Below are 25,778 nucleotides of genomic sequence, written 5' to 3'. Positions count from 1 at the left end.
CACATTAGATACAGACTGATTTCTCACAACACTCAGCACCTCACAGTACATCATACTGTGTTGGATGGATGTATTGGGACAATACTCTGCAGTATACAGTAATCATCTGCTTCTATGAAGTTTCCTTAAATTGATGCTTTCTTGGCAAGAAATATTAATTTAAAAGAATGATTTTCTTTCTTTCTACAATAAATGTAATACTGTACCTGACACCATTTTCTCTGTGACCAGTGTGTCTTCTGTCTGTTCTTCTTCTACATCTGCCTCTCCAGCTGAAGAAGATGGACTAGAGATGGACAGGGGAAAGCTGTCATCTCTTAATGTTTTATTGTTTAAGGAAAACAGGCTACGAGAAGGTGTATCTCCAGATGCTGCAGAGAAACCATCAGAAAAATTCCATAAATGCTGGATCATTTATCACTCAGAAATAGCAATGCATCACGCCTTTTTTAAAAACCCTTCAAGAAAAGAAAAAAAATATTTTTTCTGTTATTTAGCATCTATTCACAGATATGTAAAAAACTCACTGTCAGTGGACATATGTGCCTGGACATACTTCATATTTACCATGTAATAAATGGTACATGACTTCACATTGGGCCAGAACCTTCCAAAACATTTTAGGAGGTATTAAGGCTCCATGGTGTTGCCATTCTAAAATTTGCAGTTGATTCACCTTACTAGACAGCTTGTCTCATGCCTCTTCCAAGTTTTTCCCATAACTGTAAACTCAATCTTGCCAATTCACTCTGACACCCTTGCTTTATTTAAGTAACCAGCTGTCAGAGAAAGAAGTTTCTGCATGCATCACTACAGCTTATATTCTCAAGAGGTTACAGCTCAGAATAGACAATAGTTTCCATTGTTTGAACCAACAAATTTTAAGCTTAGTTTTATGTGGTTTCATCCTTGTTCAAGCCAAGCAATGAGCTGTGTGTCTAAGTCCAAAAATGTGCCTGTGTTCTGGTTCCACAGATGCATGAACACATTCACCAATGATCTTGTAGTATTTAACAGTTTTTGGAATAGTAAAAATTGTGTGTTTATAGATTATCCCTGATTATTATTCTTAACGTTTTGTTAATTCAGAAAATTATACGTTGTTTATAACAGATCATCTAGACAATTTGTTTTTTTAACGTGTGCAATGTTGAATAATACACTTCAGTTAGTGCACATAGATCTCACTGATAAACCCATTGATAAATAACTAGCAAACCACAGGGAATGTGGACAGACCCAAGCACCAGAGGAGCAAATCTAATTACTAATGTGCCATTTATTATAGAGCAAATGATAAATATTTCCTGGGCCTCACTCAATCTTAATTAATTACATTTAATAACTATGACTTTTTTTCATCCTAAGGGATCCAAAATCCCTTTACATTAAGGAGGAGACATGTCAATCAGCACTGAAGTGCAGGACCCACCTGTGTGATGTATGACAGCCATTGTGTCCCAATACACAGTAAATGGGATGGATAAGTGAACAATAGCTTCACTAGTTGAATTAAGGGAAAATGTTAAATATGCCAGTGTAATTCCTTGCAAGTCCAAAGTGTAATCAAGACAGGACATTGAGACCATACACGTTTGGACAGTAATGTAACGACCAAAGCATCACAACCTCATTTTAATATCTTTTTAATATCTCCACCAAATTGAAGGCCAGAACTGAATTTAGCCAATACTCTATGTCCAGATTAACACCACCTCCAACAGTATAGTGTCCCTGGTCAAAATACAGGGATGTTGGTTTTGGAAATTCTGTTCCAGGCAGAATAGTGGAGGACCACCTACTGGTCCACAAAACTCAATTTACAGCAGCTTCCTTAGAAGTCTCCCATCTGAGCCTTGATCAGAGCCAGTCCCGGCCAGCATCTGAGATCTGGCAATATACAGTGACTCAGTAGCACATTGGTTAGCATCATTGCCTTCTTGGGCCAGGGTCGGGTTTAGTTCCTCTTCCTGGGGTGCTTAAGTATCTGTGTCATAGTCATACATACAGTACTAGTAGGTTAATTGGCCCTGGTATGAATGTGAGTGTGTATACAGTATGTCTGTCTTTGTAATCCCTGTGATGGAATGGCATCCTGTCCAGGGTGTACCCTGCCTTGTGCTACAGGATAGCCTTTGGCTACACCTGCGACTCTGTACCGTATAAACCATCGTTTTCCCTGAAGCTTTCTGTGTTTTCTGACAATATTATAATCACTACAGATTTCCTATAAAGTATAATGTTTCTCTCAGGAGAAAAGTAAAATAAGTTATTACACACTATAGGCCTATGTTACTTACCTGGTGTTGTCATGGTTGCATCAACAGGTCTGCAAGCTCTTCCACTAGCAGTTTCGATAAAGTGTTTATCACATGAGCAGTGAGCCACTCCAAATTTGTTCTCACACAACTGACTGCACCCACCATTTTTATAAAGGCAGGGATTGGCCCCTGGAATAAGAACAAATATGCTTTAATGGGCACATTTTAGGAGAAATGGGAAAAAATGCTCATTTATCAGTCTTAAAAATACTATTTTCATGATCAACAGAAAGAGGCTTTTGGTTAGAAAAGGAATACATGAGTCATGACTGCTACTCTCTCAGATACATAAAGCAGGTCCAGTGGTCTCTGACTGTCTCTAAGGACATTTCTCTCATTCTGCATTAGGTTAAACCTAAACCATGGTACAATTGTAAGTGACTGCAACAGGAATTATTGATGTTACATATCTTAGGATAAAAGCTTTTGCTAAATGACAGTTACATTTTGATATGGCTACTGTAAATGTCAATAAGTAATTTATTGCCTTTTACTTTTCTTCATTAACTATGGATGTAATCTATTTCTGTTTCAAAGCAGTGAATGCTCTAGGCACAAGGAAGAGTTTATCATACCAGGTTTGGCTAATGGATGAACAATGACCACGGCAGAGGGCCTCTCCATGTTGCCATGGAGACGCACTCGATTTTGCCCACTCCTCTTATCTACTCTCACGACAGAAGATGTGGCCCAATCAGTGAACCAGACGTAATCTTCAAATACAGCAACATCAAAGGGATGGCCTAAAAAAGGCAGAATATTATAGATATTTGTCTTATTTAAGTAAAAATGATATACGATAAGTTGGACACACGAAAAGAATAACAATTCAGTGAATTACAGTATGTGGCCACAATAATATCAGCAAAGGCAGTGGCATACAGTATATGTGTTATTCTGGGCGGCCTACACAAAACCATAACTGAGTACATGGCTCCACTGCTGATTTAATCTACCAGAATGGCATATTGGATCATTTATGACATTTTCTGGATTTACACCAGGTTTGATCTTCAATAAGTTAAATCATCCCCTCCGCACCTGTGTCCAGATAAGCCTCTTATTAATGTGTTGCTTTATTGGCAATGTATACAAACTTACAAGAAAGGTTAAAATGAAAGGAGGTCATTTGCCACATCTGGCCTATTTGTACGTATTGTGGTAGTTTATTGATCCAAGGATCTTATTCAGCAATATCTTGAAGCAATCCAAGGTACTGGCTACTACCACATGGCTGAGTAGCTTGTTCCATACTCTTACAAACCCTTGGTTAAAGTTATGCCTTCTGTTCTCAGATTTAAACATGTTTCCCCATAGTTTTCACTTGTGTCCTCTGGTTTGTGTTTCATAGTATATTCTGAAGAAGTCCACTGCTTAGACAAAACCTTTAGCGACATTGAAAACTTGTATCCAGGCTCATTGCAGTATTCTTTATTCAAGACTAAAAAAGGTTCAGTTTGTTCATCTTGTCTGTGTATAATGTTTGTCAAAGTCCTGTAATGCATGACGTTGCTCTTTTCTGGGCTGATTCCAAAGAAGAATTTGGTAACCAAAATTGTACACATTATTCTAAATGAGGCCTAACCAGAGTACCCCTCAATTTTAACATAACATCCCTTAACTTTAATTATACATGATTGACTATACTGTATAGCCTAGCCTTGTTTGTTTTTTATTGCTTTCCCACTTTAAGAAATGTTATTGCTTTTATTGTCATAAAAATGTAAGTATGCTTTTATAGCTTAGTGTATTTTGTATATACAGTACACAGTAGTTCATATTTTCCTGCATCCATGCAAAATCATGCCTTAGTCTACATTAAACATCCACCAGGTCTTTGTTCAGACTTGAATTTTATCAAAATGTTTTGAATTTCATTTGCTGAATTCTACTATGTTCAGTAATTCTCCCAATTTGGTATTATCCGCAAACTTAAGTAGTTTGATATCTTTACCACAATTTACTGTATATCTGATATATAGTAAAATAGAAACAGAAGTGGTTGTAGTACAGTACCCTTATCTGTACTATGTGCTTTTTATATTATTAAATGATTCTCAATACAAATTATTTCTTTCCCTGGGTAAATCCCAGTAATGTGACAATTAATCATTCATTTTATCACAGGCCTTCTAGATAAAATCTAGAAATCTAGAAAAATCTAGATAAAGCATGTCATATGTTCTGTGTGTCCTTGACTGTTCTTTATTCATAGAACTATTAAGTTGGTTAAGCAATACCTTAATCCATCTTGACTTCTTTCTAGGATGTTATTTCTATATACTGTAGGTGGTGCTTCATTTTAGTTCTAATAATTGTTTCTTATAGCCATAGATATAACTGAAGTCAGACCTAAAAAAACTTGCTGACTCTTGGGATGAACTTTTCTGTGCTTCAAGCTGAATCTGTCCTCCCCATGCACTATAAAAGCAAGCTAACTGAGCCTCAGGAAGCTCTCTAATACCTTTGGCTACCTGGAAATGTAGTTTCCTCTGCCCTGTTTCAATGAAGAAACTACACATAGACAAGCGACTCTTTGCTCAAAATATACAGTACTCTTTTTGTATACAAATATGCAAATTCACCTCCAAAACTCTTAAGTTTGAGTCTCATAAAATCCGTGCTAAATGTTATAATGGAGAACAATAAAGAAATATATTTTAAAAAGCCAGATCAATTACCCAAGTACCCAAAATAAAAGCACTTCACTGCCACGTGTTACTTTCACTATGGTATAGCCAGTATTTTTTCCAGTTTTGACAGCAAAAGCTACAGAGTTTTCAATTTGTGATTTGTTGTTCCAAATCTACCTTGAGGACTTGAAAGCTTCAGCAGAACTCTTGATTGTTAACTGAAGATATTTCATTTCATATAATATTATGAGTCAGTTACTTCCCCAGGTGCTTCTAATATTGCCACATTCATTGTGTGTGTAGAAAAGCTGGGTGATTTTGTAAATGTAGTTCTAGGTATGGCTGTATCTTTACTTTATTATTATTATTATTATTATTATTATTATTATTATTATTATTATTATTATTATTATTATTATTATTCCTTGTTCTCCTCATCTGCCAGATCTGTTGGGTAACAAAGATGTTGTTGGGTAACATAAGGCATTGCTGTTTGCCTTTTCAGAATGAACTTAACATATTAAGACAGTTGGGGATTAGCCAACAGAATGCTCATTTTACAGACTCAAAGTTATGCAACTCCCACAGTGATGGTTTACTGTGATTTTCAGTTAGAATAACTTTAGTTAGAATAACGTTAGAATAATTAGTATCACTGCCAGAAGCCTCACCTACTTCATTGTCTGTCAAAATCCGGCGGTTGGAGCCATCCAGATCTGCTACTTCAATAACTGATCGCTTGCTGTCACACCAGTACAGCTTATCCTCCACATAATCTATGGTCAGCCCACTGGGATAAACTAGGCTTGTGTTGGCAATAATGACTCGGTCACCACCTTCCAAAGAAGCACTCTCCAGAGATGGTCTCTCACCCACATCTGTCCAGAACAACTTCCTCAAAAGCAAACAAACAAAACACATCAATGAACACCAAAAATCCTAGCCTGGACAGCAGAGACATATAAAACCGATTATTATTAAAAATTAAATAAAATCACCCACAATTAAATCAAATGAAGATTTCAGGCTATTAGTATTTCACCATATCACAAAAGTGCTTTAATACTGTAGCTGATGTGGTATACTGAAATGTGCTTGATTACAGTAAATGGTTTCTCTATGTTTTGGTGTCTGAAAAAAGAAAATGCTCTGCTTCCCCAATGAAAGAAATAGTTCCCTATAACTGCACTATAGGGAACTATTAAGTCCTATTAATAACTCCACCTTTAAGTCCACAACATCTGCCTGATACATCATCATTCTCCATTTTGGTAGGGCTACTTGTTCTACTGAACAATTTAGGGTAGCAGGGGAGTTGGAGCCTATCCCAGCAAGCAATGAGTGCAAGGCATGGTTCACCCTTGATGAGATGTCAATCCATCGAAGAGCAGACACAAACACAGACTCACAAGCACTCAAACCAAGGGAAATTTGTTCCCAGAAGCTAATTAACCTTCCGGTGTGTTTTTGGAATGTGGAAGGAAACTGGATCACCTAGAGAACAGACAAATTCCACACAGAGAGCACCTCAGGTCGGATTTGACCCAGTACTGCAAGGTTGCAATGCTAACCACTGTTACAGTACCAACATCCTGCCACCAGAGGGCACCCAAACAGATAGAATGTACCTCATCCACTCTGGGAGACGTACTGTATGTTAGACCTCGTTAACCCATCACCACACCTCCCCTTCAGCCTACTTAAACCGTGCCCCCTGTTTCAACCTTGCTCAGTATGAGGTTTATTCCCTGAGAGCTACACTTTCCATTTCTCTAAGATATTCTCTGCTTCTCTTTTGGCCCTTGGATTTTTTGCCTTGCATTTCTGACCACAAATTCTGGATTCTCCTTTGGATAGTTATTGCTTCAAGATCTTTTGGCATTTTGACTTAGTGTTTGTTTGGACTACGGCCTTGGATTTCCCTTATTTCCCTGTATATGCATAGGGTTCATCCCTTACCATCTGCTACTTTTAACTTAATAACCACTGTGCCACTTAGCCACCCATCCATGATAACAACAACCGTTATAGTGACTATGTTACTGAATGTCAGCAAAATAAACTGGATTCACAGCATATGGATGCCATTTGTAGGACCTGCAGAGGTCACTGCAGTTCTGTTCTGCTTTCCCACATTGCATCAAACACTTTCCCTACCACGCGTGCATCTGAAAATCCTGACTAAGAACCCATTTCATTACTGAATATGTCATATCGGACTAACAGATGCTCTGATGAGAAAGTGTGTAGGCCGCAGCAATGTTATTTTCATCCACGAGGTGGAACTGGTGTAGGGAGGACAGGAGCAGAGCAGCTTGCTTGACTTCAATAATCCTTCTTAAACCCTATGTGAACTGAGAAGAGCATTACCGTTAAACAGGGCTGACAGGAAAATCTGAGATAAAAGGCTGTTTTATACTATAAGCTTCAGCCTTTTGCTTTCTGCTCTTCTTATGAATTTTTTTTTCTATTTGTTTTCTATTTGGAAACCATTCTGTGGGATTTTCAAACATTTGTTGGAAATTGGATGTATTGTTTTTTGTTTGTGTGAGTGACAACTCACTCAAGAGTGGACAGTGGACAGTCAGGGAGATGCCAGAGACCGCTGTACAACACCTTACTTTGCCACTGAATGCAGAGTTATTGCCCTTGGCTTGTGAATATCCTCTCTGATGACCATTTCCCTGTTTAATCCACTCAAATCACTTCGCTCAATACTCGACAACCTAAGGAATACAAAGAGGCGGTGTTAACAACTCTGTGAATGAAGCATAACCAAAAAATTGACTCATTCATTATATTTAGATTTTTCTAGACTTGACTAGAAAGAAAGCAGCTTAATCAGGATTCTCAATGGTCAGCACCCATTTGTTAAGTAGCATTTAATTTTGGGGCAGTATAGTAAGCAGGAGCACAGACAAAGTCAGGTGACCAGAAAAATAAATGCATTATGTGGATCTAGGCATGTTTTATATTGAATGTTTTTAATGGAACACAAAACAATAGCAGGTGAAACCATATACTGTACTAAATTTCTCCTCCCAAAGCAGTGTCACAGGTCAGTTCATGAAGCAGGTCCTCCCCCAGGTGAAAAAGGGATTTAGCACTCAGTCTAGCACCTTGCAGTTAAAGGATGGCTTCAACTATGGGCAGTTTTAATAGGAACACCTCATTATGCAGTCTCTGAAGATAGTGGTGTTTTCACCAAAATCAAGTGAAATAAAGCTAAAACAACACCAGACAACATTACTACTGTCATAATAAATGGGGGAAACTAAAATTGCAAACTTTCAGCTCAGCTAGGCTATATAATGTATAGATGTCTGTTTTTTAATGTTTGACATAGACTGTAGTTGTACTTGGTTGTTCAAGCATTTGGGAGCTCACTGTTTTATTATTGTGAGGTGATTTCAGATATTTTACTCCTGTCTTTCTTTATATTGAGATGTAAACTATACAATATACAGTGTGGTGAAAAAGACATCCCCTTAAGATCGTACAATTGAACAAATTTGGACATATGTGACCTTCACATAGTCCAGATATAATTCCAGATGTAATATGATGCATAGCTTCAATACAATATTCCCTATTCTTTATTTAGAATGTAGTACAGAAATATCAATACAGTAAATAATATAATAAGCTCCTAGCAAGCTTTTTTGGATACACTTGGACAAAAGAGATTTACGTTTTTAATCCCTAACAAGGCATTATTAAATGACATTCCCTCTTCAGCATTGATACCAATTACAAACCTGTGCTACAAATACAACTGACATCATTTAATGCTTTACTCTATAACTGATTTCTAACAAAAATGATAAGATTAAGTTAAAAAGATTTTTTACAATTCCATTTGCTAGATAGTTTTAAGCAGTGTCTGGTGATGTTTATTACATTCCCAGTTTAGTAAGGAACACAAATAATCTAGGACTAATTTGTGCTGATCAAAATGTGTAACAAAATACCAAAATACAAAACCAGGTACACATTAGGCAAGTATCTTTAAGTGTCAGAATTTATTTTTATTTCCTGCATCAAAATAATTCTAGTAGTACAATTAAGACTTACTGAAATCCATATGAAGAATTGGGGATTTTACTGTATATTATTTATAAATTATATACAAGCAGGTATTTTATATTGTTTATAGAAGATTATCTGCATAATTACCATGCAGTGTTGCAATAATGCCGTAATAATAAGCACCTATAAAAAATAACCTTTTTTCTATAGTGCCTTTAAAAGTGGCTTCTCAAAGCTCTTTCACTTCCTCAAATAGTTCAGAAAGCATGGTCACCATAATACTAGATAATGTATCTCATTCGGAGTTTCTCACTCTAAGCAAACAACCAAATGGAAACTGAGTTTGGAAAGATAGTTTATCCATAGTGGAAAGTTATGTATTAGAAAATTCTATATATAAAGAATGTGGACCGATTATATTTTGTTTATCATTTTTCAGCAATTTCAATTTAAAATAATTTTGACTTTTGTTCAGAAGAAGAGTTGTGCTCAGATGGATATCACTTTAGAGATCTATGGAAAGTAGCTGGTAATCCTGTGGAAAAAGTGAACCAAATAACATTCCAGAGAAGATTTGCAATGACATTTGTCTCCTGGCCTTCTATTCTGACCTGGAAAGCAACTGTTTTCCAAAAAAAATGTAAGCAATTTGGATACTAGCTCTCAAATTTAATTAAACTTCACTCACTTCAAATCTTTTCAACATAAACATGTGGTCATTTTTCAAAACTGTGTTTCAAAGACAAAAGGCAGTAATGTTTTGTTTTCCTTTTCTGGTTTGTATAGTGCTAAATTTGCAACTATTAACCTTTTGCAGCTTTTTTAAAGAACATATATTGCAGGTTAAATATTTAGCTTTGGATCAGACACTTTGCAAATTTCTCTGCTCACAGAGCCGACTGCTCCAAACAAAATCTGAAGAAGATAGAAATGTTTCTTTGAGGCTGTGAGGTCATTTTTAAAAAGACCTGGAGAGATGAAGACTTGTAAACTATGATGCAATACATTATACAAGGCTGAGCAACCTGTTCCTTTGTGTAATTATTTTTTAATATATTTATATATATATACGTTATATCTCTTATAGAAATATTTAGATATTTAAACCATGTAGACAGATACTTTTAAATATTTTTTCACTACATGCTTATTTGAAAATCTCACATCTTAAAAAACTGAATTCTTGTTTCCAGCATTGTTTGACTTTTTATATGCTGCTCTAAAATGCAAATTATGGTGCTGGTGTTGCAGAGCCACATGTTGGTCATTGTTAATATTCAGGCCAATTTTAATTTTTCCGTGGCCAGTTCTCACAAGGTAAGTAACACTAGAAGAAGCAAAATGTGTCATTGACTATCATGTGTAAGTAAAACAAAAAATGCTACAGTTAATCGACTTTGCACCTCTAATTAAAGCTTGTATGTCTCTGCCAATGAAGACTTACCTGCGGTCAGTCCAGTACAACTTGCGGTTAATCCAGTCCACTGCAAGCCCTTCGGGTAAATCTACATCCTTGTGAACCAGAACCTCTCTTTCTCTGCCATCCAGGTTTGCTCTCTCTATCCTCTTTAGGGCTGTATTGGTGAAATAGACCTGGAACACAACCAGACAGCAATAACAAGTAAAGGTTTGGTAAAATGTGTTGCCTGCTTCATTTTGCAAACAGTGTACAAAAATAACATCCATCAATAATACTGTACATCGAGTAGAGAAATCCTAATCCCCATCTCCATCCACTAAACCCCCAACCAGTATGGCAATCAACTCCTATTTTCAAATGTCTGTACTCAAAAGGCCGTACACATTTAAAACTCAGTATAAAAGTTTAAAAGAAAACTGAAGAAAAAGAATGAATACCAAATGAACTAGAGAAACATAAATGTTCTACAGCAGAAACTTTGTGATTACTTCTGCAGGAGCAAACAGCCCTGTTTCCAACCTTTTGCATCAAGATCATTGGCAGCGTCAATCTTTGTTTTAAGAAAGCTGATTTTTTTAAAATGAATGTTTTTGTTATAATGATACATCCCTGGTTAAACAAGATCAGCTGGGAGAAGCGTGGGTGACGAAGGAAGGAGTGTTTATGTTTTAGGAGTGAATACTCCAAAGTCCAGTAATTAGTGGAATCAGAAAGAGCTGGGCAAGGGGGTAAGATTGAAACCTTTATGCCTGGTAATTAGTTAAGAATAAGAACATGAATGAATTTTAGAGAGAGAGGACTAAGACTGAGAGAGCAAAGATTAGTAATAAGTTAGAGAGAATCTGGGTGCCATACAGTATAATATATATGGATTCTCCAATGGTAGTTAATGCAGATGGAGAGATAACCCAGCGCCATGGTGTTATTTGGGAATGAAATTGAATACTGCGGGGCCTCATGTAAAGATAATGTGATCTGAGTGTAATGAGTCATGAACTGTGTTTGAGGCTAGACCTGGGAAGACCAGCCAAGGATCTCTGCATTCTTTCCCAGGAGGTGACCAACACGAATGAGTTAGGATTCCTAAAGGGGTCTGAAACAGTATATAAGAGCAGAGACAGGCCAAGTAATAAGGTTACTCATTGGCAGTGTCAGGATGCTTGAGGAGCTAATTGGAGTTCACACCCTTAAATTAAATGTTACCTAATTTGTAAGCTAGTTTAAAGTGTCTTTACCTTCTCATCTTTCATGCTGTGAATCTGTTTGTATCTCTCCAGTTAGTACCGATTGAAAAAACTGTATCTGTGCAACAGATATTACACTGTGTTGCTGTTGACTCATTAACATTATATGGATAATATATTCACCTATTAGTTCAAGTGTGAAAATGTAAAAAAAAATATTTTCTGTATCATTCTGGTAAGGAAGAAAAACAATGTAACTTGTTCAAATTCTCTTATTCATTTTGAGTTTTTTTAGTTCAAATCTATTCATTCACGTTCCTGTATCATCAAATGTAACCTTGTTTTGCCTTTTTTTAATAGGCCAATTGAAATTAAGATAATCCATGAAATACAGTAAATACCAGTATTCTCAAAGCATTGTTAACTAAAGGCCTAATGGAATTACAGTACCTTTTTTTCAACTGGGTCATAGTCCAAAGCTAAGATACTTTCCATATGCTCCTCCACCAGACTATTGTAACTTGTTCCATCGATGCTGATCCGTTGAATACCAATGGTGTTTGCTAACAGCAAATAAGACCTAGGTCCTGGATGCACACAAAAAAAATTGTATTCCTTCATAAACACATTAAAAGTGAGACTCTAAATAAAAAGAGAAATGATTTTCAGAACTACAACAACCATATGTATTTCATTCCACAAGACCATTCTTTATGTAACTAAAATGTAAAATATGTGCAATACATTCGCAAAATGTTCAGATACATGTTCCCCAAATAAAACTGAAACTAAATAAATAAAAAGGTTAATAGAATCTATGTGATTTTGCAAGAATGTTCCAATGAAATGATTAAATCTACACACCCATCAGTGTTCAATGGTAATCATAAACTTTGGGAACTTGTTGCTTTATATGATCTTATATACAATTTCTTCTACACTATGTCTGGTATATGATCCATGGCAGTGAACTGTGCATAGCCACAATTAAAATTCCCAAGATGTTAGGAGCGCAAAATATTCAATTTTGTGTTTGAGTTGGTCTTGGCAACTGAGATTTCAAAACTGGACTGAAATAAGGAAGTGGGTTGAGCTTTCAGTAGTTCACATTTCTGGCAAGTGTGAGTAGAAAGAAAAAGGAAATGGAGGCTACCTCCAAAACTCAAGATTAAAAAGGTAACAGTTTTTTGTAAAATAATGAATTTTCATTGTTGATATAATAAAGATCAAATATAGCATGTATAAACATTTTGTCTTTTTACTGTTCAGAATCAGGATAACTTTCAAAGTTTACAATCCAGAGCAAAACATGCTTCTCCATTTACAGAAAGAAAATGCAAACATTTCTAGTAGAAGCAGATGACAAAGGTCTTTAGTACTTTGAGACTGGTGGACAAGCAAAGTCTGCACTCTCCACTAAGCAATTCATGCTAAAGACAACCACTCCAAAATGAATTTGACCTATTCATAAGTCTCATGAAGTAAAAAAAAACAAATTCAATTTGACACTGACAAAATCATGATTTATCTCTGCAGCTTACACTTGTTGAAGAAAAAAATGTTTTGATTGGTAAAAAGGAGAAACAAAAATGAATTTTTAACATCATGTCCGAAGTTTTGCATACTGTTCGGAAGCTCAAAAAGACAAATAAACTTTGCAAAATGAAAGCTTTTTAGTCATTCTCTCTTATATTCATCCATGGCATACTTTTTGAAAACATGCCCACATAAATTTGTAATGTGGTTACAGTTTCTCAAACTTGTAAAAGATTATAAATGCTTCCTGTAGACCAGCATTTCCTGTTTTTGTTGCCTTTGTTTCTGAAAGTGCATACACATTGCAAGCAAAGACAAAAAACTAAAGAGAAAAAATGAAACATGTTGATTGCATACAGTAATTATTCAGACCATTGAACAATGTTTGGTGGAAACACTATTGGCAACAATTACAGCCAAAAGTCTCTACCACTGCAAACTGCATACTAGCTTGGTGCAGTTTATGCCCATTCTGCTTGTCAGATTTGCTCAAGCTCTGTCAAGTTGCTTGGGGATCTGTTACAGACAATGAGTTACATGTCTTTCTACAGACTCTGAATAGGACTCAGAACATTGACTGGGCCACTCAAGACGATTCATTTTCTTATTCACTTAGCCACTCCAGTATAGCTTTGGTCATCAACTTTGGGCCCTTCTACTACTGATAGGCTAATTTTTTTGAGAATTTTAGGTTTTAATCAGGTTTTACTCTACGATTTGCCAGTACTTTGGTGCACCATGTTCCCGTCAGTCTTGACAAGACTTCCTGGTCTCTGCTTATGAGGGGAACTAATGCTGCCACAACCACACATGAGAGTAGAGGGGTGACTTAGTGAGTGATGTATTATGCTGAGTTGCTTTTAAAGCAAAAAAAGTTAAATTTTGTCTTCTCTGACCATAAAACCTTCAGCCACATTTTTCAAGTATCAATTGAAAAAAAAAACTTTGTTGCAAACTTCATGCAGGATTTGAGATGGATTTTTTATTCTGCCATACAGTCCAGTTTTTTGGAGTAACTGGGATTTTGTTGTCTCATGGACATTTTCTACTATTTTTCTACAGCTACTGAAATCTAATTCTTCCAAATACACAGTTGACCTCACCAGTTTTCACCTTGTCCAGCTGATTACAGTAGTTAGGAGGAACAACTAGATCTAAGCAGTATCTCGGTGGCATGATACACATTCCCTTTCTTAATGATCAACTTCACATGCTCAAAGAAATAATCAGTGTTTTCATGTTTCTTTATTTTTTTACCCTCCTAATAATCTGTGCTTTTCTACACATTTTATCCAAGTTGTTTTAATAGCTCCTTCATCTTCATGGTTGGATACTTAAAAAAATATTTTTGCAGAGAGTGATGCCTTTAATGTGAAATGATGTCCTGTCTGCACACAGACAGAGGCCTCTCAACTAATTATGTGACATGTTAAGGTTATGTAGAGCACCTAAATTGGTTTTGATCTGCCACACCAAAGGGTATGTAATCCAGTTTGTTACTGTATTATCTATTAATTTTTTTCTTTTTGTTTTTTACTTTGAATATATGGAGTAGATGGTCTATGTTAATGAACAGTAATTGCTACTTCAATGCGCCTTGACTACAAACTTAAAAGTAGCTTTTAATTGTGAAAACTGTTCAAGGGTCTGAATACTTTTGCAAGGTACTGCAACTCATGGTTTTGGCTGTGGATCTCTTGAGACACTGGTGCAGAACACAATCAGAAAGACTTGCCTAAAGCAGCACAGTGTTTTCCATCTGGTTCCAGTTGATAGCCGGGCAAACATTCACACTCCCACGTCACAGGACTCAGAAGCACACAGATCTGACTGCAGCCTCCATTGTCTGATGAAGAGCACCCTGAACACAAGATGTAATATTCAATAACCTCTGGAGGTTCTTGTTTATTTTCTTAGCATATACAACAAAAACTAAAATTAACTCATCAAAATCTTTACAATACATATTTTCTGTATCTGTTAAAGAAATGAATGGATATTTGCCAGTTATGCCTTCCGGCATACAGGGGCAGCAACATCCTGTTGTTGTTAGCCTTGTGCCCAACCTCCAACATGGAGGACCTGGTGCCTGACATGGGACACAAACCCACTATCCTGAGATTATGAGTCTTATGCTCTACCAACAGTATTAAAGAGAAGGTAAAGATTATTTTTTAGCAAACACTGATAACTTTCAGCCTGTCTCGGGGCTTCAATTAGACCATAAAGCACCACAAAAATGACATTAATGCAAAAAAAACTAAGATGTTAATGATAATTATGTGAACTTTACATATTATATAGGTCACTGTAAAAGTACACATACAATTTCATTTCTATGAAATGATGATAGATATAATCCCACCTGTACATTTTTTTCCATCTGGTCTCAGTATGGATCCTTCTGGACAGAAACAGATGTTTCCTTTATCTGTCTGAATACATCCATGACTACATTCTGTAAAGTTGTTTGCACAAGGGAGTACCTCTGTAACAATAAATACATGCAGATTTAAAAGAAAACATAAAGAAAACGTATTTCAGAAATGCTTACTGTCTTTCAATTAGACTAAATCAACTTATTTCTGCAAGTAGAAAATATACATATAGTAACATAAATCTCAAGCAGATGCATAATATACTAAGAATCAAAAGAAACGTATTACTTTCAATAAGTTTATGTGGGCACGTATTATAGTAATATAGTATGGCTGACATGGTGGTGGATGTGGTTGAGAAGATGCGAGAAGCGAGGTTACGGTGGTATGGACATATCATGAGGAGGGACGTTGAGGAAGTAACAAAGAGGGTAATGGAATTTGAGGTGGAAGGTAACAGAGGAAGAGGCAGGCCTAGAAAGAGATGGATAGATTGTGTGAGAAAAGATATGGAGGTATGTGAAGTGAGTGAGGAAGATGTGCTCGACAGAGACAAATGGAGAAGAGCAACCAAAGCAGCTGACCCCAGGACAGTCTGGGACTAAGGCTGTGAAAAAGAAGAAGAAGAAGAAGAAGTATGGCTGACAAGCAGACACATAACATAATGATGACAGCACCATGATAAACAGGAAGGATGTTGCTGACTTGGTGATGCTCTGTGTTGGGTTTGTCCAAACCGTAATGGTTTGCATTTAGACCATAAAGTTCCAATTTTGACTTCTCCTTTTGCCACATGTTTACAGTATCACTTAAAAGCAGTGTTCCAATCTCCACACGAGATTTAACTTTTTTATCTTGGATACTCAAAGACCTAGAGAAAAATGTATTTCTGAAATGTTAACTGTCTTTACTGATTTGTCTTAATCAACGTATTTTTCTTCTACCAGCAGGAAATATATATAACATATATATAATATATATAGGCAGATGCATAATATACTAAGCATCAAAAGAAACAGATTACTCTTTGTGTGTATGTTTAAGAGAAATAAAGTATGACTGACAAATAAAACACTTGAAACAAGTTTTCCTCTTAACTTTGCTTATATTTTGCTCTATTTCCATTTTAGTCTCGACAAGCTCCCGAGTCTCTGCTGATGACAATCAGTCACATAACATCATGCTGCCAGCACCCTGCTAAACAGTAGGAATGTTGCTGACTTGGTGATGCTCTTGGTTGGGTTTACGCAAACTGTAATGCTTTGCATTTAGACTATAAAGTTCCAGTTTTAACTTGACTTTTTTCCACGTGTTTACATTATCACTAAAACATTTTGCCACAATCTCCATGTGGGATCTGAGATGGGTTTACCACTCTACTGTACAGAGTAGCTCTGTGGAATGACTAGAATATTGTTGACTCATGGACATTTTCTCTCATCTACTGAATTCTGCAGTGTTTGGATTCAACGCTGGTGACATCCCTAACCAGTTTAATCCTTATTCAGTTGTTCAGTTTGAAGAAACAGCCTGATCTAGACAGTATTTGAAAAGTGCAATAAACCTTCCCTTTCTTAATACTTGATTTCAGCTTGCTTAAAGGAATATTCATCCAATCTTCCATTTTCTAACCAATTTTTCTAAACCAGGGTCACAGGGAGCTGGGGCCTATCCCATAAAGCAACAGGCGCAAGGCAGGATACAACCTGGATAAGACACCAGACCATTGCACAGTATACACAAAGACACACACACTTACACCAGGACCAGTTTTCCCAGAAGCCAACTAACCTACAGTATCAGTATGTCTTTGGACTGTGGCAGGAAATTAAAGCACCCACTGGAAACCCACACAAACACGGTGAGAACATACAAACTCAACTCAGAAAGCCCCCCCAGACCTGGTTTGAAACCAGGACCCCAATGTTGCACAAGAGCAATGCTAACCACTGTGCCCCCAAGAAATACTTTGTATCTTTGAAACATATATACTGTATACTTTACAGTACTTCCAATTCATTATCAGACTAAGGGAATGTATGGAAATATGATTGTTTGTTCTACAATCAAATGGAGCAATATTATTATATACAAAAAGAAAAGAGGCCATTCAACTAATTGTATAACTTTTAAAGTAATTGTGAGCACCTGAATTTTGGTTTTCTCATAGCAGAGAGAGTGTTCTCTTTCAGACTGTTCTGCCCATAATAGTGTTCTGTTTGAGCATTCAAATTTTGATTTGAAAAATCACTTTAAAAATGTGTATATGTCTTTTGTAATTCAACAAAGTGGTACATAAATGGAAGGATGGTGAATAGTTTTTTCTCTTATTGACTGCACAAAATAGTAGTCAATTTCCAGTAAAAAAGTTTTTGATGAAGTATAAGTATAATTCTTTATTTTTGTTTACATTAAGTTTAAAATATCACACTCCTGTTTTTCTGTTAGCTTGAATTATCTTTGTTTTAAGATTAAACCATCTACATCATCATAATGTGTAAACATAAAATCTAAAAACCACCAAAATGGACTGACTGAAAAAATGCTAAGGTTTGTTAGTCTTCCATTGTCAATATGATGGATTGTGCCTAAGGTTGCAATGATCATCACAGACTTTGACATTACTCTAAACCTGCTTAAGTATTGTAAAAATGCTGATTACATTTATTGCTTCTTATGAGTTTCACACACTTCTAATCACATTGCACTATTAGATATAGAAACATTGAAACATTAGGGGAATTGCGTTTATGACATAAAACAGGCAGTACTTCTTTACAAAAAGAGATGTGCATGTAAACTATCCACTATTGACTGATTAAACAAACCACACTTCTGTTGTTTAAAGTGAAACCTGCTGAAGCAATGTGGGGAGAAAAGATTATCAAGTCAGTCCTGTGGCAGAAAAGGAAAAAGGGCAGTTTTTTTTAACCTGTCAAATTTGATAAAATGTTTGGTAAGTTAAAAGAAGTAGGTACTATCTGTAGTTTCCTCATACTTCTTTTCTAGATTTTAATGTTTACTATCCCGTATTCTCAAATAATTTAACACAAATTCTTTTTAGCATTATATTCTTTCTTGCAAGCTGTAGATGTTTGTTTAACCTTCAAATTTAATTTAAGAATGACAAAAGCAAACCATTCATGATTTGCATTTTAACAGTCATGTTGTTACAAACTAGGATGGTGTCAGTAAAGTATACTGGGAAATAAGTCTGAGCTGTACAGTAGGTCTGATCTTAGGCACGTGAGTACAGCTCTATCAAAAGAGAAATAAATCAGAGACATGTGAACAAAAAAATATGTATTAACAAGAACTGTATTGTATTATACACTTCCTATCTACATTACAGTAGCACTGTTATGTTAATGCTTTTCACACACTCTTACTGGATTTACAGTACTGCAAAGGAAGAAATGTAATTAAGGGGAAGAGAATAAAAAAGACTGGTGATGCCACATAAACATCCAGCATTGTGTCTGCCTTATATTAGTATATGAGTTGAGGTTTAAAGGTAATATATTAAAATAACAATAACACAAAACTAAATCACACAACAAACAACATTAAATGTTACACTATTTACAAAACAAGACATCTCAGAAGCTGGGGTGATATATACTGTACTCAGAAATACCATAAACTTAACCCTGTGACCTGAAACACTATACAAAGCCTAAACATACCAAGGAGAGAGATGAACCTTCCTTTCTAAATAAAAGAATACAATCCAGGGTTAAAACTCCCTTCCAATACCCCAGATGCTTAAAACATCTCTATTCTAAAGATGCATCGTCAAATTTGGAGAGAACTCTTTTAACCTGAGGATCGCACAATAAAGGAAATTCTTAAATGATAGGACAGTCAGCTCTCTAAAACAAAGTTCAAATTACCTAGCCAGAATCAGATTGGGAGAGTCAATCAGGCAATTTAGTAAAGGCAGTGTGGAAATTATGTACAGTACGTCAGGCTACTGTATCTTCTGAGCTCTCAGTTACAAAATTGAATTGTTTGCTTTCCAAATCTTTAACTGTTGATGACTTCAGGTCTACGAAACATCCTGGACCATGGACTGTGGTGAGTGTGTCTCTGTCACTAGGATTTGTTCACAAAAGCTCACTGGTAAATCCATGTTCAGAACCACACAAAGCCACTGCTCAGAGACTTGGAGACCTGGAGAATTCAACACTAACCAGGTTCCAAGGGGATTATGTCACTGTGACAGACTCATGCTGTCTCACTATTTTTTATCTCCTTACCTCCATTCCTCTGCTTTGTGTATAAGGTATTTTTAAAGCTGAAGTTTCTTATCATGGAACAATGTGGATAAACTGCAAAAACATTACATGGGATGCATCAAATGAGCTAACCTATACAAATATTTCCTCTGTTTATTTTGTCTGTTTCACAGGTGCTGTGCTGTGAGAAAGGGTCCAAACTTAGTTTTTGGGGAAATGTTACAAAAATTGTACAACTCCTTTCTTGTTAAGCTAAAAGGGAATATAAATAATTTCTTGAGTGAGAATAAGTCATCTCATCTTTAAATGCCTCGAGACTGGCAAGAATAAAAATAACAGGCTCTAAAAATAAGTTCTCAAATTAAAGGTGAGAGTGAGAGCGGAGGTGCTTCACACTCCTATGAGTTTAAGGGACAATACTAAAGACTTATTGCTGGTGTTTTACCAGGAACCTCTCTTCTTCGGCAAAACACCGCTGCAAATGACATTTATTATTTTTAATTAAAGTACAGTGAGATTATCTTACCTTGACAGGTTTTCATGTCAGGAAGCAACACAAAATTGTCAGGACAGGTACAGAAATAGGATCCAGGAATGTTAACACATCCTAAAGTGCAGCCATGGTTCCAAAACGCACATTCATTGACATCTAGTTGAAAAAAAAAACAATACAAAAGGTTTTTAAGCCAAAAGGGTAGAGTGCAGTATTCTTCTTTGAGAAGCACTCTCAATGTAAAAAAAATATATTTGCACTAGTCTATTTGTTTCTGGTGTGTTATTTTCTGTATGTAAAGTGCACTATTTCTTCAGAATATATCAGTATAGGTGGATTATGGGATCTATATACATATACACGCACAATTATGTTTATATTGTTTATGAAAGCAGAAAAATACAATTTATGTAATAAATACAGCCAGTATCAATAGTTTCTACTGTTCATACTGTACCTGATATGATCTGAAGGCTGAAGTTGGTTTTCATTGTCATAAATGCACAGTGTGGCCTCCCAAGTAGCTCAACAGGTAACACAGGTGAATTCTATGATCTAGGCATCACAAGTTCAAGCCTGGGTTATGCCATTATTCAGTTATGACTGGGATTCCCCAATCAATTATACTTAGTGTCAATGGTCAGCCAGGACTCTCTTATCAAACACAACAACCCCTGTGGCTTTCTGGGTGGCAGGGAGAGTGCGATGCTCCCTGTGAGGGATATGTCTCTTCTCCAATATGCTCTAAACTTTCATTACAGGGCTATGCTGTGTGTAAAAGACAACTGGCTCAAAAGTGGGCAGCATCAGAGGATTCTGCCACCATTTCCTTTACCCTGTGTGTCACATCATTTAAACATGACTGATCCTAACACCTGTAGTTGTAACAGTTCATAAGTTCACCACCATTAGGTCACATGAATGATTGTACAGTCATTGGCCAGCAGCCACATCACTCTGCAACTCACAACAGGTAACCCACTGAAGCTAAGCAGGTGTGAGCCTGGTCAGTACCTGGATGGGAGACCTCCTGGGAAAAACTAAGGTTGCTGCTGGAAGAGGTGTTAGTGGAGCCAGCAGGGGGCGCTCACCCTGTGGTCTATGTGGGTCCTAATGCCCCAGTATAGTGACGGAGATACTATACTGTAAACAGGAGCCGTCCTTCGGATGAGACGTAAAACCGAGGTCCTGACTCTCTGTGGTCATTAAAAATCCCAGGGTGTTTCTCGAAAAGAGTAGGGGTGTAACCCCGGCATCCTGGCCAAATTTCCCATTGGCCCTTACCAATCATGGCCTCCTAATAATCCCCATCTATGAATTGGCTACATTACTCTGCTCTCCTCCCCACTGATATCTGATGTGTGGTGGGCGTTCTGGCGCACTATGGCTGCCGTCGCATCATTCAGGTGGATGCTGCACATTGGTGGTGGCAGAGGGGATCCCCATTACCTGTAAAGCTATATAAGTATAAGCAATTATTATTATTATTATTATTATTGGGCAGTTGTACCAAAAGCTGTGGAGGAAGTACAGACATCTGTCCAAGACTGTGTTCATAGACACCTCAGATTAAATATTACCTTCACAGTAATTTCCATATTTGTTGAGGACATATCCTTCACTGCATTTGCACTGTCCTGTCTGTGTGTGCCTGGAGCACACCCTTGTGCAATTCTCCTTCAGCTCATCACACCTTCCACCTGTGAAACACAATATCATATAACTATGCTGATGCACAGCACTAATGTAACACTCAGGTCTATTTCTTTTATTTGTATATTTATAATGTGCAATTCAACTTTTTGTGTACTGTTCTATTTTGTGTATATTCTATACTGTAAGCAACTTTTTTTTAGTGCACTTCTCACTGACTGTACTGACGGTATTGAATGTATTGTATTGTTGTATTATTTCGATACACTGTGCTGTGTTGACTGTGCTAAGCTGCTGTTGCACTGCAATTTCCCTCATGGGATCAATAAAGTATCTTAGATTTCATTGAATACTCAAGCTATAGAGCAGCACAGTGGTGCACTGGTTAGCATTGCTGCTTTGCAATGCTGGGACCCTGAGTTCAGCTCCTGGGGTGCTCTCTGTGTATAGTGTGGTCTCCCTGTGTTCATGTGGTTTTCTTCTAGGTCCTCTGGTTTCCTTCCCCTGTCATGTTTGTGTCTGTGTGTACCCTGGGATGGTCTGGCTTCCCTGCAGCCATGTACTGGATAAAGTGCTTAAGAAAATGAATACTATAGATGATAGGAGTTGGATTCTAAGCATAGGCAGAAAAGGCGCAGATAAAACCATTTTGGCATGTTTTAGTGTGAAACACAACACACTGCCATCTTTGGTACCACCGAATAAAGTTAGGATATAGAGATTGATGATATTAGTAAGCTAATCTCACAGTTACTGTATTGATTTAAATCAAATAGTATTGTACAGTGCCTTGCGAAAGTATTCGGCCCCCTTGAACTTTTCAACCTTTTGCCACATTTCAGGCTTCAAACATAAAGATATAAATTTTTTATTTTATGTGAAGAATCACCAACAAGTGGGACACAATTGTGAAGTGGAACGAAATCTATTGGATTTTTGAAACTTTTTTAACTAATAAAAAAATGAAAAGGGGGGCGTGCAAAATTATTCGGCCCCCTTGCGTTAATACTTTGTAGAGCCACCTTTTGCTGCGATTACAGCTGCAAGTCGCTTGGGGTATGTCTCTATCAGTTTTGCACATCGAGAGACTGAAATTCTTGCCCAATCTTCCTTGCAAAACAGCTCGAGCTCAGTGAGGTTGGATGGAGAGCGTTTGTGAACAGCAGTTTTCAGCTCTTTCCACAGATTCTCGATTGGATTCAGGTCTGGACTTTGACTTGGCCATTCAAACACCTGGATACGTTTATTTGTGAACCATTCCTTTGTAGATTTTGCTGTATGTTTGGGATCATTGTCTTGTTGGAAGATAAATCTCCGTCCCAGTTTCAGGTCTTTTGCAGACTCCAACAGGTTTTCATCCAGAATGGTCCTGTATTTGGCTGCATCCATCTTCCCCTCAATTTTAACCATCTTCCCTGTCCCTGCTGAAGAAAAGCAGGCCCAAACCATGATGCTGCCACCACCATGTTTGACAGTGGGGATGGTGTGTTGAGGGTGATGAGCTGTGTTGCTTTTACGCCAAACATATCGTTTTGCATTGTGGCCAAAAAGTTCGATTTTGGTTTCATCTGACCAGAGCACCTTCTTCCACATGTTTGGGGTGTCTCCCAGGTGGCTTGTGGCAAACTTTAGACGAGACTTTTTATGGATATCTTTGAGAAATGGCTTTCTTCTTGCCACTCTTCCATAAAGGCCAGATTTGTGCAGTGTAAGACTGATTGTTGTCCTATGGACAGACTCTCCCACCTCAGCTGTAGTTCTCTGCAGTTCATCCAGAGTGATCATGGGCCTCTTGGCTGCATCTCTGATCAGTCTTCTCCTTGTCTGAGCTGAAAGTTTAGAGGGACGGCCAGGTCTTGGTAGATTTGCAGTGGTCTGATACTCCTTCCATTTCAAGATGATCGCTTGCACAGTGCTCCTTGGGATGTTTGAAGCTTGGGAAATCTTTTTGTATCCAAATCCGGCTTTAAACTTCTCCACAACAGTATTACGGACCTGCCTGGTGTGTTCCTTGGTCTTCATGATGCTCTCTGCGCTTTCAACAGAACCTTGAGACTATCACAGAGCAGGTGCATTTATACAGAGACTTGATTACACACAGGTGGATTCTATTTATCACCATCAGTTATTTAGGACAACATTGGATCATTCAGAGATCCTCGCTGAACTTCTGGAGTGAGTTTGCTGCACTGAAAGTAAAGGGGCCGAATAATTTTGCACGCCCCACTTTTCATTTTTTTATTAGTTAAAAAAGTTTCAAAAATCCAATAGATTTCGTTCCACTTCACAATTGTGTCCCACTTGTTGGTGATTCTTCACATAAAATAAAAAATTTATATCTTTATGTTTGAAGCCTGAAATGTGGCAAAAGGTTGAAAAGTTCAAGGGGGCCGAATACTTTCGCAAGGCACTGTATGTTTTACTATTTTATTGTTCTTGAATTAATTACAATCGTGCCTTTTGATATGGCTATTTTCTAAAACCTCATTTCAGCATTTTTAACTCAACTAACTGCAGAGCACCAGGTACTTTGATGAAAGCATACAACAGAAGTTCAATAGGTGTTAACCAAAGGTACAATTATGTTCAAACTATCAACAAATCTCACTATTTAAAATGTATTTCAACAGGGACATAACATCCAAGAATTAAATGCTTTCTGAGCGTTTGAAAGATCTAGTGAGATAGTTTCGGCTTAAACCATTTGATTAATGGCTCTCAAAACCCATTCAGAGAGGAGTTAACCAAAGCTTTAAGGTGGAGTTGGGGTGAAGGAGGGATGCTTCAGATGAATGTGAAGGGAGGTGTTTGAGGTCAGTTTATGTAGCTAGTATGGTGATGGTGGTGAGTAAGTGCAGCTGCATGAAATTCACTTGTCGTTGGTATTCCACCCAAACTTCAGTTAATAACTTCCATAAAACATCAGGTGCCAAATGAGCTTTGATGTGCTGTATATTTAATACTGTTGTCTTTTCAAAGTATGGTACATGCATATACATGTTATAGAATGGACTGGGTCACTGTCAGAAACATTTTTTTTTAAAAATATACTGGATCATTATATCTTCCTATCACCAAGGAGACCAATCATGTCCTAAAAGAGATAAAAAATACAACACAACCCCTCTGTTAAAAAACATTCTGCTGTCAGTAAATTAATTTAAACTTTTCCTGATTATTTTACTTTAACAATGTTATATGAGTAATTTGTTATTTTTGTAGTAAAATAATTTGATATAAGAACAGTTGTAGAACACATCTGCATAGTTGTTAAGCATACTGTATTTTTCAAACTCTAAATTAAAACAATAATACTGTATGTCCTTTATTTCTTGGTATATCAAACATACTGTATCAGTTATATCTTACTTAGAAAATATAAAAAAATAGCAAATGAAGTGTTTCACATATTCCTGATTCCATTAAATGTCTTATAAGCTGGTTTAGTGAAATGATCTTAAAAACCTGTTGATCAGTAATTCAGTTCTTACTACATTGTCAAGGACCTGCCTGTCTTTTGTAAGCTGAGACTTACAGTATTTTGGTGTTCTGTGTGGCAAAGTATGAAGACACTATTTTTTAAAAAGAATTAAGCAGCAACCTGCTAAGCTGAGAAAAAAAGGTTCTCCTGCCATTGGTTGCTTGAAAGGATGCACCACCTTCACTTCAACAGGAGGATGAAGTGAATATTTAGGACCGATATTCATGACATCTTCACCAATGTATTTATTCACTCGTCTTATGGTTCCATTCATCACGTCAGAGTAGTAAAGGCTGTCCATAAACAGAGATATTGACAGAGGATGGGATCTACAGAGAAAAAAAGCAACATATGTTTAACTGGACACAGGAAGTACAATCCAATTTCTTTTGTTTTTGTTGGGATTTCTATT

The 25,778-nt window shown here is 36.8% G+C and overlaps 1 protein-coding gene across 4 annotated transcripts in view; it reads right to left on the bottom strand.

The window, feature by feature from the left end:
- egf (epidermal growth factor) overlaps positions 1 to 25,778 on the bottom strand; it is a 60,514-nt gene that overhangs the window by 21,133 nt on the left and 13,603 nt on the right. For 3 of the 4 annotated variants that reach the window (XM_088627215.1, XM_088627223.1, XM_088627231.1), the window contains 12 exons: positions 25,487 to 25,695; positions 21,813 to 21,932; positions 20,266 to 20,388; positions 15,489 to 15,611; positions 14,859 to 14,984; positions 12,038 to 12,174; positions 10,428 to 10,576; positions 7,576 to 7,680; positions 5,626 to 5,849; positions 2,897 to 3,064; positions 2,301 to 2,450; positions 207 to 371 (listed from right to left, as the gene is read on the bottom strand). In XM_088627215.1, coding sequence (XP_088483341.1) covers positions 207 to 371; positions 2,301 to 2,450; positions 2,897 to 3,064; positions 5,626 to 5,849; positions 7,576 to 7,680; positions 10,428 to 10,576; positions 12,038 to 12,174; positions 14,859 to 14,984; positions 15,489 to 15,611; positions 20,266 to 20,388; positions 21,813 to 21,932; positions 25,487 to 25,695 — 1,799 coding nt within the window. Of the gene's footprint in view, positions 1 to 206; positions 372 to 2,300; positions 2,451 to 2,896; positions 3,065 to 5,625; positions 5,850 to 7,575; positions 7,681 to 10,427; positions 10,577 to 12,037; positions 12,175 to 14,858; positions 14,985 to 15,488; positions 15,612 to 20,265; positions 20,389 to 20,689; positions 20,781 to 21,323; positions 21,332 to 21,812; positions 21,933 to 25,486; positions 25,696 to 25,778 lie in introns of all 4 variants that reach the window. The other variant, XM_088627234.1, reaches the window with a different exon arrangement.

Source organism: Lepisosteus platostomus, chromosome 1, assembly GCF_059453375.1.
Source record: "Lepisosteus platostomus isolate fLepPlt1 chromosome 1, fLepPlt1.hap1, whole genome shotgun sequence".
Classification (NCBI taxonomy): Eukaryota; Metazoa; Chordata; class Actinopteri; order Semionotiformes; family Lepisosteidae; genus Lepisosteus; species Lepisosteus platostomus.
This window is presented reverse-complemented; position numbering and strand designations above follow the sequence as displayed.